Consider the following 21,337-nt stretch of genomic DNA (forward strand, 5'->3'; position numbering starts at 1 on the left):
GCCAACGGCTCCCACATAACATCTGAGGCTTTATGACTTCTGACATAATGTGACATTTTGGGGCCTTTTATTGTCCAGGCCAAGGATTGTCCAGCTGTTGCTCATTTTGTCTGACCACCCAGTGGACATGTCCCACAATGCACCGAGTAAAACAACAACTCACTGAGTAACGCTCACTGACAGGAAGTTGGATTAAATATTATACACAGATCAAAAGAAATATTACTTTGGTACAATAAAATGTCAGCAATGCTCATTTACAGTTAACTCCACATGGCAACAATATCTGACATGAGGCCTTTAGATTTTTGTTCGGTTTTGTTTTTTGTCTGTTGTGACACAAGTTGAGCAACTTCAATACTGAGTTTAACATCTGAACTAATTGAAACTAGTTTTATCCAACTAAAAATAAAAACACAGAATTAGAACCTCCTTTTCATACACAACTCTATAATACAGTATAAAATGTGTATATTATATTACATGATATTTATTATTGAATTTGTTATGATCTGAATTAATTACTGAAAAAAGGAGGCAAAACGTGACGGGAACTTAACAATAGAATAGAAATATTCTTTATTACAACAATAAAAAGTGAAAACTCAGGTGTAATAGCAGCATCAGATATATAAGTTCACACAAAAGTTCCAAAAGTGATAAGAAAAAAAAAAATTAATAACACTAGTAATAATAATATCTTGCACAATGTTATTACAAGCAGAAATATTATTGAAAATGAGTGAAAAACAGAGCAGTAACTGTAAATACCAGCAGTGTGTATTCATGCGGGTGTCAATAAACACTTTGACCTCAACGGACTCAGAACAAACTGGACTGAAAGACGTCAAAACGGTTTATCATTAAAAAAGACAACTAACTATTGAAACAAAGTATTTTCAATCGTTTGAATCGACCGGCCTGTAATTCTGCAGCAGTGATTTGTCCATCAGTGGTCTGATTTTTTTTACTGTCCAGTCAGATCAGATCAATGACAGAAGAGCTACAAGGAAAACTGTGGGAGGAGTTTCATTTATTGACAGTTTCATGGTTGAGTTGGTTAATATCACACATACATTCCAATTGATCCTAGTTATAAAACAGTACAATAAGCCCAGTTAATTATTCAAAGTAGCTTAAAACCTTCCCAGCAGAGCATCGAGTCATTGATATGCAGCGTCACTCCTGGACCAGCAGGGGGCGACAGCAGAAAATTGCTTGCCTTGTGTTGTTGACTTTACAGCAATCCCTGATAACAAGCAAGTAGTGGCTTTCAAAAGTGTTCATACCCATTGAACTTTTCCATATTTTGTCACATTGAAACTACAAACATAAATCAATTTTATTGCAATTTAATGTGAAAGAAAAAAACAAAGTGGTACACAATTATGAAGCAAAAAGAAAATTATACATGGTTCCACACCTTTTTTACAAATAAAAAACTGAAAACCACTTTATGCAAAAGTGTTGAGCCTCCCTGAGTCGATACTTTGTGTTTGCCTCAACCAGCTTTGCACATCTAGGGACTGAAATTTTGTCCCATTCTTCTTTGCCAAACATCTCAATCTCAGTCAGATAGGATGAAGAGCATTTTCAGATGTTGAGACAGATTCGATCAGTTTAGGTCTGGACTTTGACTGGGTCATCCTAAAGACGCCCATATGCCCAGGGGTACTTCAGTCCAGAGGTCCGCGGGTTAGGGTTAGGTCAACGCCGACGTCCGCTGACATGTCCAAGCAAAGATCCATTTTTATGAGCGCGTACTTGGTGTCGCACAAAAAGCTGCCTGGTAGAAACGGTTTTCACATCAAACTGTTTTACATGTGACACCGAAGAGATAAGGTCAAGAGTAGGGATTTCACGACTTCACATTTTTCAACATGATAAAAGTTGACTAGTCGCAGTGACAGAAACATAAGCAAAAATGTTTCTCAGCAACTTACATGCTTTATTCGCTATTTTCTCGCAAATATAGAAAAACAATCACTCAGACTAAATTTGTAGCATTAAAAGAACAAAAACAGAACATTATCCCAGACTCTTTGTCCGATAAGTTGGACAGATCTTAGTTCGACCCCCCATGCCGGAGCACATAATTCTGCCCCCCTGTGTCTGGAGTGGAAACTGCAGCCAGATCAGAACATTTTCACGGCTCTTCTGATCGATTTCTCGGTAAAACGACTCGCATAATCATGTCAAGGTTGTAACTTTGTTTTATCAACAGCTACTGTTAAAAACAACAACGAAATAAATAAATAAACCTGGTCTTATGTGGGATTCTTCATACAGTTTTGTATTGTTTTGAAATAGTCAAGAGAATCCATCTTTCTCCTACGTTTATCATTTTCACTTTGGCCTGACAAATATCAGTCACCAAATACTATTTTCCAGCACATTGTGTGTATTTATAATTTTTTAGTGCTGAGATAAAAGGAAGGAAGCTGCTAATAGCAGGACACAAAAAATTAGACTTCCTGAAAAGATGAGAGTGTCTGGAAAATCCTGTTCTAATGTAAAATATGACAGTTTACTGGACGAAAGAAATCCTCCCTTTTCAGAGAAGAAAATAAATGTTTTATTTCAGCTTGAAGCTCACAGTTTGTAATGTTTTGTTTCCCCATGGGACAAAAATTAACCAATCATCTTGAGATTTCGGTTGCTCAATCCTAACGTCACACACAGCTATGTTTGAGAATTTTAAAACATTTGCTCCTTATTTTCCAAAGTTACACAGGGAACCAAATATTTCAGCTGTCATTAAATGCTAGCTTCAATGTGTGGGCTACCACTAGCATGATGAACTACTAGCATGCTGAATGTGTGCACTGACAAACGTGGAGTCCTAAACCGATGTCCCACTGAACTGTAAATATGTAGAGCGTAAGTAAGGAACCATGAGGCTTTTATTTTGAAAGGCCACAAAAATCAAAATGTAGCAGTAGTTGGGTTATACCAGTCATATAAAAGCCAAAGTAGCAATTACTTGATGTGTAAAATAAAAAGTCTTTTATTTTGTAGGGTACATTCACTTCTATTGTAATTTAAAGGCATAGTTTTTATTTGCCATGGTAAGTTGAAACGGCAACAGAATTAATAGCCCCTTCTTGAGATTGAGTCACACGTTTCGGTGCATATTTGTTGGGAGTGCACTCAAATATGAATGCTTTTATTTTCTAGGGTCCATTGATTTCTACTGTAATTTAAAGCCATAGTTTTTTGCCAACTACGTTGCCATAGTAAGTCGAAACGCCAACAGAAGTAATAACTTCCTCCTTGAGACCAAGCCGTACATTTTGACACATATTTTGTGGGGTTTCATGCAGCGGTTCGGGCTGCATCAATGGTGACAGAGTAAAAATAAGTATTAAACAAGTGCCTGCCATGCATTGTGTGGGGCAGGCCCCAAATATCAAGCATATTTTTCATAATGTAATGTATTAACTTTTATAGAAACTAAATAAACAATTACACCACAGCGAACTCGCAAAACTAAAGAGAACATGCAAAGTACTCAGATCTGGTTTCTGTTGGTGTGAGACTTTTATTTTGCCAGGCTGTGTCCCACCATCAAATATACACCATCAAATAAGCATAGAATTACAATCAATAGATCGGTCCTTATGGGTCGGGCACATTGTCACCGATACCCAATCTAGATTTTATTCAATACCAAGTCAAATATTATTATTGGATTGATGCGTCTCTAATTATATCGTCCCAATCCCCAAGAATCCCAACCCAACTACCGCCCGGTAGCCCTTACCCCCATCATTACCAAGTGCTTGGAGCGGCTGGTCCTAGCACACCTCAGATCCTGTCTCCCCCCCACACTAGACCCCCACCAATTTGCATACAGGCAGAACAGGAGCACAGAGGATGCAGTCTCTATAGCACTGCACTTTCTCCTTTCTCACCTGGACAGTAAGAACACTTACGCCAGACTGCTGTTCTTAGATTTTAGTTCAGCATTCAACACTGTCATCCCATCACAACTCATTACCAAACTCACAGACCTCGGCATCAGTCCACTCATGTGTAACTGGTTGCTCGACTTCCTGACCAGTCGACCTCAACATGTCCGGCTGGACAACCACTTCTCATCCACCATCATCATAAACACCGGAGTGCCACAAGGCTGTGTGATGAGTCCCTTCCTCTGCTCCCTCTTCACCTATGACTGCAGACCTGTCCGTGGCTCTAACGCCATCATCAAGTTCGCAGACGACACCACGGTGATCGGCCTCATCAGAGATAATGACGAGGCCGCTTACAGGGAGGAGGTAGACCGTCTGGCTGAGTGGTGCGACAAAAACAACCTGCAGCTGAACACCGAGAAGACCAAGGACCTTATCGTGGACTTCAGGAGGAACGCTGACCCACATCCACCCATCCACATTAAGGGGACAGTGGTGGAGCGTGTGGACACCTTTAAGTTCCTGGGAGTCCACATCTCCAAGGACCTGACTTGGACGACCAGCTGCTCCAAACTCATTAAGAAGGCACATCAGCGACTCTTCTTCATGAGGACCCTGAGGAAGAACCACCTGTCCTCAGAGATCCTCACGAACTTCTACCGCTGCACCATTGAGAGCATCCTCACCAACTGTATTACAGCTTGGTACGGGAACTGCTCTGTCTCCGACCGGCAGGCGCTGCAGAGGGTGGTGAAAACTGCCCAGTATATCGCCGGGGCAACGCTCCCTGCCATCAAGGACATCTACAGGAAGCCGTGTTTGAAAAGGGCCGGGAAAATCACAAAGGACTCCACTCACCCAGCACACACACTCTTTTCCCTCCTGCCCTCTGGGAGGCGTTACAGAAGCCTACGGACCAGAACCACCAGGCACCGGAACAGCTTCTTTCCCACAGCTGTCAGGCTTTTGAACGCCTCCTGACATAAAACATAAACTATAAGGACTGTACTCCCCTATCCTCTCATACAACAATAACACATGGACTATCCTCACACACACACACACACATCACGGACTGTTTTCTTCACACACACATACAACCTGTAAATTTGATCTGCCATTATTTATCTATAATCCATTTCCTAACATTCTTGTATAATCTGTATAATCTGTGCATATAGCTCCCATATTTATATTTATACATAATATCTATATCTCTTGCTATAACCCCTTATAGTCCATACATACATAGTCTTGTACATCTGTAAATAAATATTTATATCTCGTAGAGCACTTCTGGATAGATGCAAACTACATCTCGTTGCTTGTACTTGTGACAGTGCAATGACAATAAAGTTGAATTCTATTCTATTCTATTCTATAAGAAAACTGAAATGTTCAAATTATAGCAAAAACAATACCTTTTGACATGGACGTTTTATGGTTTATTTTACAAGTTTCAGAGAAGAAAATACAGCGACTGAGAACGTTGCTACAAGAGATAAGAAAAGTTTGTATTTTGTGCGAGTTCTAACACAGTTAACCTTTTTGAAGCCTTTTTAACGCAAGTTCCACGTGAAAAAGGTTTCTGGTGCAAATGTATTTTAATCAGCTTTATAAAATACAGATTTCTTGTGAAAGTATACAAATAGTTATATAGCTGGAAGTAGGCCATTGAGAAAAATTATAGAAAACTACAGTACAGACCAAAAGTTTGGACACACCTTCTCATTGAATTCAATGAGAAAGTGTGTCCAAACTTTTGGTCTGTACTGTATATACAAAATAAAAAGTTCAATACATTAAAATTGAGAAGTTGAGAATATTTTTATCTAGAAAATGGTTATCTATAGCCCATTTAAACCCTGTAGACTTTTTTGAGCCCTTCTAATGAGACATATCTCCGTTGTGAGTTTTCATGTGGTTACTCAAACTACATCTATGACTGAAACCTTTTCCACAGATTATACATGAGAAAGGTTTCTCACCTGTGTGAGTTCTCATGTGGCTATTCAAGCTACATTTTTGAGTGAAACCTTTTCCACATGTTATACAGGCAAAAGGTTTCTCACCTGTGTGAGTTCTCATGTGCTGATTTAAACAACTATTTTGGTTAAAATCTTTTCCACAAATTGTACAAGAGAAATGCTTCTCACCTGAATGACTTCTCATGTGAAAAGTCCAACTACGTTTTTGAAGGAAATCTTTTCCACAGGTGAGACATGAGAAAGGCTTCTCACCTGTGTGAGTTCTCAGGTGACCAGTCAAATTGCGTTTTTGAATGAAAGCTTTTCCACAGGTTGTACAAGTGAAAGGTTTCTCACCTGTGTGGATTCTCATGTGACAATTCAAACTATATTTATGAGTGAAATCTCTTCCACAGCTTACACATGAAAATGGCTTCTCACCTGTGTGAGTTCTCATATGCTTTCTCAAACAACTACCTTCAATAAAATGTTTTCCACAGGTTATACATGAGAAATGCTTGTCACCTGAATGACTTCTCATGTGAAAAGTCCAACTACGTCTTTGAATGAAACCTTTCCCACAGGTTAGACATGAGAAAGGCTTCTCACCTGTGTGAGTTTTGATGTGTATAGTCAAACTATGTTTTTGAAAGAAACCTTTTCCACAGGTTTCACATAAGAAAGGCTTCTCACCTGTGTGAGTTCTCATGTGGTGAATCAATTTGTTTTTCTGAATGAAACTTTTTCCACAGGTTAAACATGAGAAAGGCTTCTCACCTGTATGAGTTTTAATGTGGCGAGTCAAAATATTTTTTTGAATGAAACTTTTTCCGCAAGCTAGACATGAGAAAGGCTTTTCATCTGTGTGAGTTCTCATGTGGCAAGTTAAACTATGTTTTTGAATAAAACCTTTTCCACATGTTATACACGAGAAACGTTTCTCGGCTTTATGAATTCTCATATGGCAAGTCCACCTACTTTTTTGAATAAAATCTTTTCCACACGTTAGACATGAAAAGGGCTTCTCACCTGTGTGAGTTTTCATGTGCTGGTCCAAAAAACTTTTTTGAGTGAAACCTTTTCCACAGGTTAGACATGAGAAAGGCTTCTCACCTGTGTGCATCATCATGTGTCTATCTAAACTTTGTTTGCGACTCAAACATTTCCCACAGGTTAGACATGAGAAAGGATTCTTATTTCTATGAGTTTTCATGTGACTTGTTAAATCACTACTGCATTTGAACTTTTTTCCACACACTGTACATTGCTTATAGTTTTTACCTTTGTAAGTTTTCCTACCCTCCATCCCTTTGTCTACATTGCCACTTTGACCTTTGTTGTGAGTCTTTATTTTCTTATGATGATCTGCTTCAGGGATGTCCGGAAATAGGAATTGGTTTCCTTTGAGTTGTGGTTGTTGGTCTGTTTCACCAACAGAAGTCTTTGTGATTAAATTATCAGTCTCCTGCTTCAGTACATCCTGCTTTTCATGAAGGTTGATGCTTACAGTATCTTTCTCTACCCTCTGCTGAAGTCCTGATGCATGCTCCGCTTCCTTCACTACTTTAGTATCTAGTTTGTCTGGTTCCTCTTTGAGTTCCACAGATCCAGAATTGGTTACTGTTAGGGTATCCGTCTCCTGCTTCAGTACTTCCTGGTTTTCATCCTGACTGATGTCTTCAACCTCAATTTTTACCATCTGCTGAGATTCTGATTGACAACAGTCATCTTTCAATTGTTGCAGTTCTATTTCCTCTGGTTCCTCCTTTATTTCAAGAGATCCAGAATCTGTTCCCATTAAGGTGTCTGTCTCTTGCTTTAGTACAATGTTTTCATCTTTCTTCACATTTAGCAGAGGTTCCGATCCATACTCTTCTTCTTTTACTTGCCTAAGTTCTGGTTCTTCTGTTTCCCTCTGGTCCAAAACAGAGATCTCTTGTTGGTTGAGAACAAAATAGTGAGAAGCAACATCTTGCTTGATAACAGACATGCTATTGAGGCAAATCTGAAAAAAAGACAAATAGAAAATATAACGTAAGTTTTAGCTTATTGCCTCCCAGATGAATTTCAACATTTTCAGGATCCAACTGATGGTCGAAGTTCACTTTTCGACTTTAAACTCTTCTGTACAGTTAAGGCAGAAAAAGGTTTCTACACATTGTCTTCAGAGTTAAAGTTAACACAGCATTAAGACAACTTTCGATACACAGCCTGAAACAGACGGACAAAAACACTTCAATAGAAAATGTCAAACCTTCCTGTAATCTTAGGGTTGGCACTGACATGTTTTCTGGTTGCAATCGCATAGAAATGCTCCATAAACTACTTTGTTACCTCAAGACTTTTTGACCTTCAATTTTGACAAAGTCGCCTAAAGCTGCAGAACATGGGCTGGAACAACCAAAGAAGAAAAAAACATTTTGTGGTCACTTTACTGATAAAACTGAGTTTTCTTTTCAATATTTTTCAAGAAATATTAGAATATTACATAGTTTTCATCTATCGCTGATTTTTGATTCCCGTCTATCTGGATCTGGAAGAAATTTGCTTTTGGAGCTTTAATTGCTTTTTTTTTCTCTTGATGTGAATCTCTGGTAAATTCTGAGCTTTAATTAGCTTGGTTGGCTATCAATTAGCCACAAGCTAATATTTAGCGGCGATGTGTTTAAAGCTAGATGGTAATTTCATTTTGAAAGGGGAAAAAACCAGTCAGGGATACTGGTTTATGGGTGAGAATGCATGTTGTCTCAGGCTGTTTGGTATGTGAATTAGCGATGCTTATTATAACTCACAAAGGTTGTTCTGCTGTTGTTGCGCCTTTTCCTTCTGAAATACTGATACTGATAAAGCATGTGGTGACAGCGAGTTATTTATTCCACTGTATGGAATTCAATAGTGCCGAAAAGAAGATATTGATGTAAATTCAGTGAATATTATGTTGTGATGTTTTGTTGAGCTAAAAGACAAAAGTTATTTATCACAGCTTGGAATAATTGTATCTACACAGAGTGAGGAGATAAAGTTTCACTAATGCCCCCTTTTCAGATGTTGGTGAACTGCAGACCATCGCGGTTCTTCCTGCAGCCTCTGAGTTGGAGGATCTCATCAGTGTCCGTCTTCCTGACCGCCGGTCGGTTTTTACCTCCAGGATGTCCAGAGACCTTCAGCTTCTGGAGCAGGAACCACATGAGCTCCATGTGCTGATGAAACATTTCTAATTTCAAATGTGTCTGATGTTCTTAGAGTTGAAGTGCATTAACAATCTGTTGTTTTTCACTTCAATATGTTTAATTATGATTCATCTGACGTCCAAGTTACACTGAGAACAAATAAAACTGTTTTCCTTCTAATCTGACTGGTTCTAGTTTTAATCAAACCTTCATGTTTCCACTTTTTAGTCTCTAAGAATTAAAAGTTTAAACTCTTAGTCTTATTTATCACTAATTAAGGTTCCAGGTTTTGGACACATTTTCTCTCTTTCTTACGTTGAAGATTCTCCAGGCAGACAGATAAACAGAGTGGATAGAAAGATGATGTAGAAAGTAGAAATGAACATGACTTGTATTTTGGGTTTTTGTTAATAGCAGCCCTGATAATAATGTGAAAATGTTTGGTTTGCTGAATAATGTATTAATAATGTGTCAATGACATATTTCTACAACATAATGTTATTTTCACTCTGTCTAAAGCTCCTCTCGTTTTGGGAGGATCATATTAGGACCTTGATGCCAAACAAACTACAGTTTGTACAATAATGTGAGGAGAGATTATAAAAAAGAGACTTTGTTCACTGAGAGAAAACAGCATTTATTTTCTTCTTTTCTTTGCCTCGGCTCTTCGTGGAGCTCTGCCATCTCTGCTGGTAGCTGCTTCCTCCTGAAGGAGATCCAGTTGTTGTTCTGACGGTTCTCCTCATCGTTCTCCATCATGTCAGCCATGTTCCTCCTCTTCTGTTCTCTGGGAAAAGTAATCAGATGTTAGAGCTTGCAGCACATAAATGTAGATAAATAACAGAGTTACTAATGTGGGAGTTACAAACACAGAAGGAATTATTTAAAACAGACATGTTACTTTATATATATGCAAATACTTTTTTTTACCATCCAGACCTGAACAATTATAAATAACTGCAATAGTTGCATTAATTAAAGACAAAACATAATTAAGTTTTAGACCTATGCAGACATACAAAAAGCAGACAGAGATATCTCCAAACTGCTCACCTGGCTGGAGAGCAGCAGCGGCGTTGGCTGCATCTGTTCACCGAGGTTTTTATTCTCTCCACTACGTTGAGAAAAACGACTCGTTCCTCACAGCTCCATCAACATACCGCTGAATATTGAAATGCGAAGCAAAGAAAAGCCGACATTTTGTTCACATCTTGTTTGTATCTTCCATCACTTCCGTGTTGCAGCGAGTTGAAACGTTGCGCCTCGTTTTCTTTCTCTCTTTGCTGCTCCGTCTGACCGTCTGGCCGCCTGACCGTCTGACTGCACCCTCAGGCCATCAGTAAACTGGAGTGAAGCTTGCGTCACAGGCCCGGTTGGGCCCGTCTCCGAAGCAGGACCCTAAAAAGCAGGACCAGCCCCGAAAAGAAGCCGGTGGAAAAGTTCTGAAAGCGAGTAGAGCCGGACCGGACCGGACCGGGCCAAGCCGAGCCGGTGGAAAAGAGTCAATAGAATTGTATATTTTATAGTAAACGATGTTCCTGCTATATGCAGGTTGTTTTTTTGGTGTTGAGGGACAGCGTGTGAAGAAGGGCGAGTCAGGATGCAAAGAAGCGGGTTCACTTTGTGTCCACGACGATTGGGATGTGGTTAAAACTAACCCGGCAGCTACAACTTTGGCCGATACCATTTTTTTTGTCTGAGATGTTGCTCAATATATCAAGAAAGTTTCTGAATTGGCAACAACGAGGTGACTGTTGTTAACTGTAAATGTGCAGACGTGACCTGGTGGCCCAGAAGTTGATTTTTAGACGTTTGCCGAGGTTGATGACATCGGTGGATAAGATCGGCTCCACACGTAAAAATCAGTCAATCTCAAAATAAAGGAAATCGGCACCAATAAATCGGTGCACCACTACTTACCAGATTAGTAGATTTTACATGTATAACCTACAGTAATATTACTGTGCAGTTTTTACATCTAAAATAAATATTTCTCAAATAAAGTTGATTGTTGCAACTAATCGTGGATCCCTTTCAGAGAGGAAGCTCAACTTAGGCAGAGCTCCCGTTTCAACACAACACTTTCCCCCTTTTCCAGACGGGAAAATCTAACTTTTCTTGTCACAATGTTTATTATATTTGTATTATTGGGTTTTGAAATTACACTGCAGACACTTAACTTTGTTCAGTGGTGGTTAAGATACGTCTTTTTGTAGGATTTTATAAAAAACATGAAGTCAGATAACTATATTTTAGTAATTTTTCATTCTCTAACTCAAAAGAAAGTTTAAAAATTCATTTTTTAGGCAAAAGAAAAGATAACAAAATAACTGATGTGTGTAAAACTACAGCTGACAAGTTTAAAACAGTTTCAACTGAGTGAAGTATAAAGTAAGTGTAGAAAAATACACACATGTATTTTCTGTTACCAAACTAAAGTAAGAGACTAAGATTTAGATTAGATAAATATACCTAAGATCTAAATAATATTAACGTAGTAAACTTAAATTCACAATCTGTACTTTTAAAGCCAAAATGCTCTTAACACTAAAAAAGCTTTAAAATCTGTTTTCACAAACTGAATAAAGATTTTCAAACTGCAATAATTCTGTCCAGATTTGATGTGATTTCATTATAAAATATGGATTTTTGCTACAATAGAAATGTAAAATCAAAATGTGTCTTTACTTTAATCTTTTGTTTGTATAAAATTATGAAGCTCAATTTTAAACATTCGATGTTTTTGTGACATTTAGAGTGGATTGAAATAAACGGGATTTCATTAAATGCAGCAGAATTCCAACTTCAGCAACGAGAAAGATTTAAATTGTAAAACCGAAACTAACAGCAGGTCGAAGCTCCAGTAAAGCCTGGATCAGCAAACTCTACCTGGAGGCTCCGAGAGGATCCGGGCTGATGATCGATCCTTCCTCCTCCGGTGCTGCTGTTAGTCTCTCTGATCGATTCTCTCTCTGATCGATTCTCTATGAAGATTAACCGAAGATATTGTTACCGCAGACTCTTAAACATTCAGCTCACCCAGCAAAGCCGCTTTTTAACCGCCGATAAACACAAAGAAGCCTGGAAGCTAACGCTGCTAGCTCAGTATTGGCTACTTCCGCCGGAAGTGTCACAAGGAAATCTACCCCAGAAATAGAAAATACACTTTTAGTTCCGGTGTGGCACCATATTCTGTGAGCACCGTATATTGTGACGAAAGGAAAAATAAATAATAAGCCGAACAACGAATAAAAATTAACATTTGACCACTAATATTATGACTGTTATGGAAATACAGACAACGACAGAATATGATAGGTCTTGTCAGATATTGCTGTGTTGCAGATGACGTAGCACCCAATGCAGATGGAGGGCAGGAAGTAAATTCAGCCCATTTATTTCTGCTGATCCAGCATCAAAATGCCTAAAGTCTGACTCCTTTCTCACACATTGTACGGTTGTTCCAAAAGTTCTAATAGAGAGAAAGATAAAAGTTAATTTCGTGTTTTGATGGTAGTCTGTCACAAGGGTGTTAATTATTAAAAAAACTTACAGGAAAAAGAGGAGAAAAGTGGATCAACTATCTACAGCTAAAAACAGGAGGTGTGAAAACTAACAACGCCAGAGTTTGCAGCGCCTGCTTTCACAAAATTCAGATGAAGGTCCAGAAGTGAATTTCTCCGGTTCAAAACAAAGCTAAATTGATCACAGAGTGTAACTAATTCCCTAAATAGGCTGGAACAGACAAGGTATCTAGAAAAATATGCACATATTTAGGATATGATCCATATTATCTCTGTAAAAAAGACTTCTCTTATAATCTTGAGGATTTACCCGCATCCAGGCGATCGACATAACTAACTATCTGGAGCTGCAGAGTTCATATTATACCAAGAGCCAGAAGAAAGTTTGAAAAAGCCTGGAGAATACAAACATTTATTGGGTCACGCATTAGCTTAGCAGTGGCAGCTTCCAGCTTCAGTAACAGCCAGGCCGCAGTAGAACAGAACCAAAAGGAGAAATCTGATGAACTGTTTTTGACCAGAGGAAGAGGAAGCTCTGCAGGCTATGAAGAGCTGGAATAGAATAGAATAGAATAACTTTATTTATCCCAGCAGGGAAATTACTTCGCAGTTACAGCAGCATAGAGACAAGACACACCACATCCACCACTGAGTAGCAATTGTAGACAAAATAAATAAAAATAAAATATAACATGCTGTCAATATAAAAGCAGCTTAGAGCAGTCCTTGCAAAGATTCAAAATGCAGATATGTATATGTAAATATATGTACAGCAAGTGTGCCACAGTGCAGTTGTGTGAAATTGGACTGATTAGTGCAGAACAATGATTTAGCTTTTATTGTACAGTGAGATGGCATGTGGCAGGAAGGATTTCCTGTATCTGTCCCTACGACAGCAGAGCTGGAGCAGCCTATGTGAGAAGGAGCTCCGCTGTCTGTCCACTATGTGGTGGAGAGGCTGCTGTTTATTGTCCATAATAGACAGAACCTTCTTCAGTGTCCTCCTCTCCACCACAGTTTCCAGGACATGGACAAAAGTTCTCCAGCAGAACAATTCACTTTTGTCTTCAAAAAGAAGAAAAAAAGGATTATAACAGGTCATATTACTAAAACATTTTTCAAAAACCGGCAGCAGCTCTGATATTTCATTTTATGCTGACAACTTTTTATCTGTATTTCTCATTTTAAATTAAAGGCAAAGCCATTCTCCTTTTCTATCCTTTAATGGCTGACATATTGCTTCTGTTTGCTAATCCAGATCGTCTACCGTTTGATGACTGGAAGGTGGGGAAGGTTTGGACTGAGCCGCTGCTCTGAAACAAGCAAAGGATCTCCAGTTTAGATCCAGAGGCTCTAAAATCTCTGCAGGTGAAGGCAGAGCTGGTGTAAGGCTGCGTCCATCAGGATGAAGAGCAGGTGGCCGCTGCTTTTGAAGAAGCAGAACTCACAGAACCCCAAAGGGGTTCACTGCTCTCCCCAGGTTCTGTTAAAGCTGATAACTAGGACACATCCAGAGCTGAAGATCCGAACCGCATCTGTCTACAGACCAGTGACCGGTGTGAGAAACAGAACTGCTCCAGTTGCACCGTCTGCGGGAAAAGTATCGCTCAAGGCCACATGCTTGTTCACATGAGAATCCACACAGGTGAGATGCCTTTCACATGTACAATGTGTGAGAAAAGCTTCAAAGTGAAAATCAGCCTGAAGCATCACATGTGAACGCACAGTGGAGAGAAACCGTTCATCTGCGAGATCTGCAGAAAGAATTTCACCCAGAAAGGGCACACTGTAACAAATTGCTGTATAAAAACGGCCAAAACTGAACAGTATCATACTGTTTCTATTGAAAACGGTACTGCACCGTGAAAAACAATGCATTCTGGGCAATTATTACTGTTTTTAATAAAATACTGTAATATACTGTGAGTAGCATTGCATTTTGGGAATGATGTTAGATTCAACTGCAAGGAGGCTCTCTTTAAACAGAACGCTACTGTATTTTTCAAGAAGACACGTCGTTGTGACATGTGGAAGCAACCTCTAGAATTTTCTTTACAAGGACTATCCATTTGAATCCTGCATTTTATGAGCCAATCCGGTAAGTTGGAGCATAATTTATTTGTCAGATGATGTTGTCATACAGTTGTCATTTTTAAGCAGACTGTAGCTGTTTGAAAGTTAGCTTAGTTAATCTGTCATGCTGTAATAAGAAAGCTAGCATAACATTATTTGATATATCTTGGCCCTGACTCCTTAAGCATCATATGCTAATCTGAAATTACTGCATTTTCAGGCGCTTTCTTGATATCAACCCTGAAAGAGGGACTAAGGCCAGCTGTGGCAAGATCGTCTCCAAGAGGACAGGAAAAACTGTTCAAAAGAAGTCGGTCACTGTCAACCCCCGTATTTCAACTCTGCTAAAAAACCTCTTGGACTTTGAGTGGAATTTCATATAGTGAGAAGGTTAGTGAGAACTTTCTAATCAGGCTATAGATATTGTTGCCCCTCTGTGCAAAAACAAACAATCAAACAAACAAAAACTATACAGGCATGAAGGCAACTTATCCCTGAACAGGAGTGTTCTTGAGAGATTTTTTTTGGTTTAAGGGTCAACATAATCTTAGACATCTCTTTTAATTTATAGCATAAATTTTGTCAAGGCTCCCACTTTCTGTTCTTCAGATGTAATTTGTAATTTTGACTGTACAGGCACAATGTTTAACTTATCTTGGCAGTATGTTGTCAAATATTGTTTCATTGTTTTATCATTTGAAGTTGGAGCTCTGATTTTGCCCTAAAGGAAATTCAAGTCTAAATGTTTCATTTCAATTTTTATCAAACTAAAATTTGCAATTTTTTTCTATGCTTTAGATTGAAAGTTAAATGTTTCATTTGTTTTATGTTGCATCATATTGTTCCTCACTTCCACTAAAAGTAGTATTTTGTATTGAAAAAGTAGTGTGCTGAGTTGTACAATGCATTATTTCATAATTTCTTTCATACTTATTTTATTTCAGACTAATCAAAAGGCCACAATTCATGCTTTATTCAAAAACTCTTTAAATCAGTTATTAAGAAATTTATTTTACAAAATAGATGGTGATTTTCTTACTGTTTTTCCAGAATACGACTTACTTTGGACAGTTTACCCTCAACATTCTTGTAGAAAAGGTTTAGGTTTAAGGCACACATACGTTGTCGTTTCAAAACCTTCTTCTTTATTATGTGGCCACTAAAGACTGTGTATGAGTCAATGTTTGAGTTGGTTCTTGTTTTTCCCCAAATAAATGTTGGTTGACATGATGGAACTTACATTTTCTAAGTGTTTTTTTTATGTTTCTATTTTGTATTGGAAATTTACAGTAGTAAGTTGTATGTGAATTCAACAGTAATGATACCACAGAAAAACTGTAATATACTGGCAACACAGCTGCCAGTAGTCTACTGTAAATCTGATAAAAAACAGCAATGTGCTGTAATCAAAAGATTTCTTTTGTGACAGTAATATACTGTAAAGTTGATTACAGTAAGGGTACTGTATAATTAACAGTAAAATGCTGGCAACCCTGCTGCCAGCATTTTACTGTAAAAATACAGGGCAATTTGTTACAGTGCAGCTGATGTGTCGCTTCCGAATCCACACGAGCGAGAGGACGTTCACGTGTTACACGTGTGGAAAAGTTTCCGTCAGAAGTGTCAGCTGATTGACCACACACACAGGAGAGAGACCTTTCCAATGCAAGACCTGTGAAAAAAGATTAAGTTTAAACAAAACCCGGAACATCACAATCCACACTGGTGAGAAATTGTTCACCTGTGAGACATGTGGAAAGACCTTCAGGCTCTTAAACACTTTGAAACTTCACAGGAGAAGTAACACAGGGGAGACACCTTTCATGTGCAAGATGTGTGGGAAGAGCTTCTGTTCCTTTGAAAACTTATGGAGTCACATAAAAATCCACACCAATGAGAGGCAGTTGACTGTAAACTCTGTGTAATTCAGTTCAATCGCAATGAAACTTTAAGGGCTCACATCAGAACTCACACAGGCGAGAAACCATCTTTGTGTAAGACGTGCGAAAAAAGATTCTGTTCAAAATACAGCCTGAAAATTCATTCCAGAACTCACTCAGGCGAGAAGCCTTACCAGTAGCGGCTGGTGCTAAAAAAACTGAGGGGGGCGCACACAAACAAACAAATGAAAAACAAACAAAACAAATCTTAAAAAATAGCACTATTTGAACATGAATTTTGCCCTCCTTTCCTTCTGCCCTGCAAATTTCTCAATTACATTCTTGTTAAAGTCAGTCATCTCTGTGACTAGTCTTTTCTCCATTGACAACATGGCCAATGCATCCAGCCTGTCCTGAGTCATTGAGTTTCTCAGAAAAGTCTTGATTCTTTTCAGAGTTGAAAAGCACCTTTCAGCTATGCTAAGTTTCCCCCAAAAACTTAGCTTCATTGCATTGTCTAGGTGGCTGCGGCTGTTTTCGTGCCGTTTGCATTTTTCTGAAAGATGTTTTAAGTCTCTTACCCCAGTTGTTGTCCACATTGCCTCCGTGCCAGAACTTTGAAATAGCAAACACGGAAAGCAGTAAAATGCATTGCTTAATGCAAACGTAACCGTGAATCGACCTAACGAACTGCAGCTGCGCTAATGAGTCGAATCGGGGATTGTCCAATCACACAATGTTTTAAAAAAAATTAGCCAGTACTGACGCTCTACCAGTAATGACACAACAGAATGGGTGTGTCCGGGACGCAGAGCGCTGCGCCCTGTGGAAAACCTTAAACAACCAATTAAAAGTCAGCCTCAGATCACCTGCTTGCCAAAAGTTGATGCGCCTACATACACACTCATTAGGACGGCGCCCTGCACATAGGAAGTGTGCACAATGTGAGCAATTAGAATTATGTATTTACTATTTTAATAAATTCTAACATGTCTATTGGACACACAGTATGAATAAATACATTTCTAAGTATTTTGCAGTTCAGAATAGAAATCATTTATTATCTAAACCAGGGGTGGGCAACTCCAGGCCTCGAGGGCCTAAACGTCTCCTGCAACTTTTAGATGCATCTCTACTTCAACACACCTGAGTCAAATAATGAGGTCATTAGCAGGACTCTGGAGAACTTGACTGCACTTAGGAGGTGATTGAGTTATTGGATTCAAGTGTGTTGGACCAGGGAGACATCTAAGATTTGCAGGACACCGGCCCTCGAGGACCAGGATTGCCCACCCCTGATCTAAACAATTTAAAGGGGGCGGCGCCCAAGCGCCCCCTACTGGCCAGCCGCCACTGAGCCTTACGCATGTGAACTCTGTGGAAAGTGCTTCACGGCAAAAAGTGGTTTGAGTCACCCAGGTGTGATGCCGTAACCTTGGCAACACTTTCTCATTCACTGGACTTTGAGAGTCTGTAAGAAGTGTAACAGGCGGCACCACCAGGTGGCGCTCCCTCCACAGCCTGAGCTTCTATAAGAGGGAAGCTGGAAGGTGGAGGCCAGGTGTTCATTTCCTGTGTGTGAGACCAGGTGTGTGTTTGGCCCACGCTGTTTGCTGGCTGTGTGCTGCATTATTAATGACGTTCCTGTGGGAGCGTAGCGTTACCTGGGCGTGTGGTTGTTCGATGCCGCAGGGCTGCACCCGATCTACTACATCAAGGTTGACCTCAGAGGTCTAGTTTATGCAATGCAGGTATTCAGTGTTTTAATGTTTTAGATTGACTTGATTAAAGTGATTTAATAAGCATTTAGTAATTGTTGTATTTTTGTTTTTACAGTTTTATCACTGCTTCCTTTTAGAGTTTGATTTTCTTGTTAGTCCGTCCAGTTTGGGTTGTTTGTCTCCTCTCAGTGTTTGTGATCAGACTGACAACCTAACATCTGTTGTTTTGTCTTCCGTCTGTCTTTGGGTCACTTCCTGAATGCTCAGGTTCTATGTGGCTGTTGATCTAAAATATCTGAGACCTGATTCTGTTGGTGTGATCTCCAGTTTGGATGGCATGTGATCATTCTGCAGTGAATCTTAAGTTTGCAGTGAACATTGAGGTGGTTTATGCGGGTTTGTCCGCCTGAAGTGGTTTTTAAATTCGGGTTGAACATTATTGGATTGACAGCGAATGGATAAAGTTAACATGTAACCTTTTTATTTGTGTAACAATAAATATTGTTAACTTCATTCTGGTTGTTGTTTATTGCCCTTCGGCTTGACGGAGTTGTAACAGAAAGACACTAAGATTCAAGCTGCTGCTCTCGTTCGTTTCCAGAGCCGCTAGCCCCGTTTTAAATCCTGTTAGCTGCACCTGACTGTGTTCAGTCATTGATAATTCAGCCAATAAACATCAAAGGACAATAATCATTCTCAACCCATTCAGATTTAGCACCATTTTGTAAACATGCAGTTTGTTTACACCAGCATGCATTGGTGAATATAAATAATATTATATGAAGTTTATTAATTTATAAAGGAACCAAAAACCAACAGAGCCAGACAGTCGGCTGCTCAGTTAAAGACTCATGCATGTATCTTGATCATCCATCCATTTTCTAACACCTTGTCCCAAAGGGTCAGGAGGAGCTGCTGCCTCTCCAGCTACGTTCCGGGCGAGAGGCGGGGTCACCTGGACAGGTCGCCAGTCTGTCGCAACACAGAGACAGACAGGACACACAACCATGCCAACCAACACACACACACACACCTAGGGAGAATTTAAAGAGAACAATTAATTGGGGGAGGAAGCCAGAGTACCCAGAGAGAACCCACTATGCACAGGGAGAACATGCAGACTCCATGCAGAAAGACCTTCTTGCTGCAAGGCAACAGTGCTACCAACGGCGCCACTTTGCAGCCTGAGCCTCCATTCACGGTTCCCTTTCTGTTTCTGAACACATCCTTCAATGAAATAAAAAGATTTCTGCTCTTTGCTTCTCAATAGATATAATGAGGCTGATTAATTGATTTTCTGCTGCTGAGTCTTCAACAAGTCATTGGATGGATTTAGTTCAATTCAAGGTATAAACCTTGAACCTGAGAAGAATTCAAATGTTCTTACTGGTTACTGGATCCGTCACCAGCAGGGTTTTGGACCGGCAGCTCCACAGCTGAGCTGAAAACAACGGCTCAAATTATAAAATCTACCAGCCTGAGGAAAAGATCCAGAGAAACGCAAAGAGCTGAAAAATGTTGAGTTAGAATGGAAGGAAACAACATAGAAATGTATAACATTTACTGCTGATGGCATTTTTAATGTAGAAAATGGCTTTAAATTAGCTGAGCTGCAGAAACTCAGGAAACATTGAGCTGATTTCTGCTCCTCAGGTTTCAGCCACATGGTGCTGAAGTTGGTGTCTGAATGGTAGTTTGACCTTTGGCTTCTTTCTGCTGTTTCACTATTTTCCAGCTCAAAATCTAAAATGCATCTCAAGTTGTCAAAGCTGTAATAAATTATTCTAAAGACAGTTTTTTGCGGTCACTCATAAACAACCATGGAAAGCTTTGTTGTATTTATAAAATAAAGTGTTGATGTTCATATGTAGGGTAGGAATTTATTTACTTTTTAATAGTTCAGTCCAGTTCAGACCAAAGTGGTCGAGCTCCTTCTCTTATGAAAATAAAAATTTTCTTTAAAAGACTTGATTATTAAACGTTTTAACTTTAGATGATTTGAAAGTTGGTTTGGTTTATGATGAGGCAGGTGAACAAAATCACAGGGAGCAAATAAAACTAAAGCAAAATTAAAGGACATTGTAATGGTCTCACTATGGTGTCTTGAACCACCGCTAACCATCAGCCAAACTCCTTTCACACGAGTCAGGATTTGTCAGCTCCTCTTTATTTTCCATGTAGAACGGAGTGAAACTGCAAACACAAACAACTCAGAATAAACTCAAAGCAGCTAATAGAAATGTTTCACATACAGTTACATTAAGTACAAAACAACCCCACTAATGGCCTAAAATATCCTAACGGCCTGCTAGCAATGACGTAGCAAACAACCGACTCGCTGACATTTATCTTCAGAACCAACATAAATTCAATAGACAACTCACTGGGCCTTACACGTTAACACAAACGCCCATTCTGAACTATAAGATGTCACTTACAGACATTGCCGCGAAGAAACCGAACAGAATGCGACACCACAACAGACACATCTGTCCATCTGCTTCACCGCTAGCCGAACAAACGCACTAAGCAACATAAAAGTAAAGCATTTCCCCTTCCCCAAAACATCCAGTAGATGGCAGCAATGTGCCATACAAAATAAAGCACCCACAGTTCTCAGTTTACAAGACAACTTACAGGACAGACATAAATAATTAACTTTCTGCTGAAAGTCCAGATCCAGAGCTGCATCGTCTTCCGTCCAGCAGGGGGAGACACTACAAACATTCAGCTCACCAGTTCATTTATTTATTATTATTATTGTAAGTGTCAATAAAATAGTTTATTTCTTGAAAAAATGTATGTTTATTTCTAAAAGATAGAATAATGTATTTTAAGTAGTTTGGTTCACGTTTTAAGATTTGTGTTAAATGATTGTATTTTATTTCGTGTCAAATTATTTTTTGTCGAAAGTTATGGTGAGATTTGTGTTCATGTGTGAGGCAGCGAGACGTAAATAAGCATAGAAGAAGCAGAACTATGTGTAGCAGCCTCATGTCCTGTAGCTGTCCAGGTATTTTCTAGTTATGTTTGTAATGTTTTGTGAATTTATTGGTTATGGTGTTTTAATTACTTAATATTTTGGTTT

At 39.1% G+C, this 21,337-nt stretch overlaps 1 protein-coding gene across 1 annotated transcript; it reads right to left on the reverse strand.

Annotated features, from left to right (window-relative positions):
* Window positions 1-5,346: 5,346 nt before the first annotated feature.
* On the reverse strand, window positions 5,347-12,158 carry LOC114141367 (oocyte zinc finger protein XlCOF6-like). The gene is made up of 2 exons (XM_028011872.1): window positions 11,941-12,158; window positions 5,347-7,886 (listed from the first exon to the last, which is right to left on the reverse strand). The coding sequence occupies exon 2, from the start codon at window positions 7,869-7,871 to the stop codon at window positions 5,802-5,804; it is 2,070 nt and encodes a 689-aa protein (XP_027867673.1). The 5' UTR covers window positions 7,872-7,886; window positions 11,941-12,158; the 3' UTR covers window positions 5,347-5,801.
* Between the last annotated feature and the right edge of the window lie 9,179 nt (window positions 12,159-21,337).

The sequence above is a fragment of the Xiphophorus couchianus genome, unplaced genomic scaffold, assembly GCF_001444195.1.
Source record: "Xiphophorus couchianus unplaced genomic scaffold, X_couchianus-1.0 Scaffold1000102, whole genome shotgun sequence".
In the NCBI taxonomy this organism is placed as follows: Eukaryota; Metazoa; Chordata; class Actinopteri; order Cyprinodontiformes; family Poeciliidae; genus Xiphophorus; species Xiphophorus couchianus.

What these genes read in the sequence shown, in the direction of transcription:
- LOC114141367 (XM_028011872.1), bottom strand. Translation starts at nt 7,871, where the DNA reads ATGTCTGTTATCAAGCAAGATGTTGCTTCTCACTATTTTGTTCTCAAC.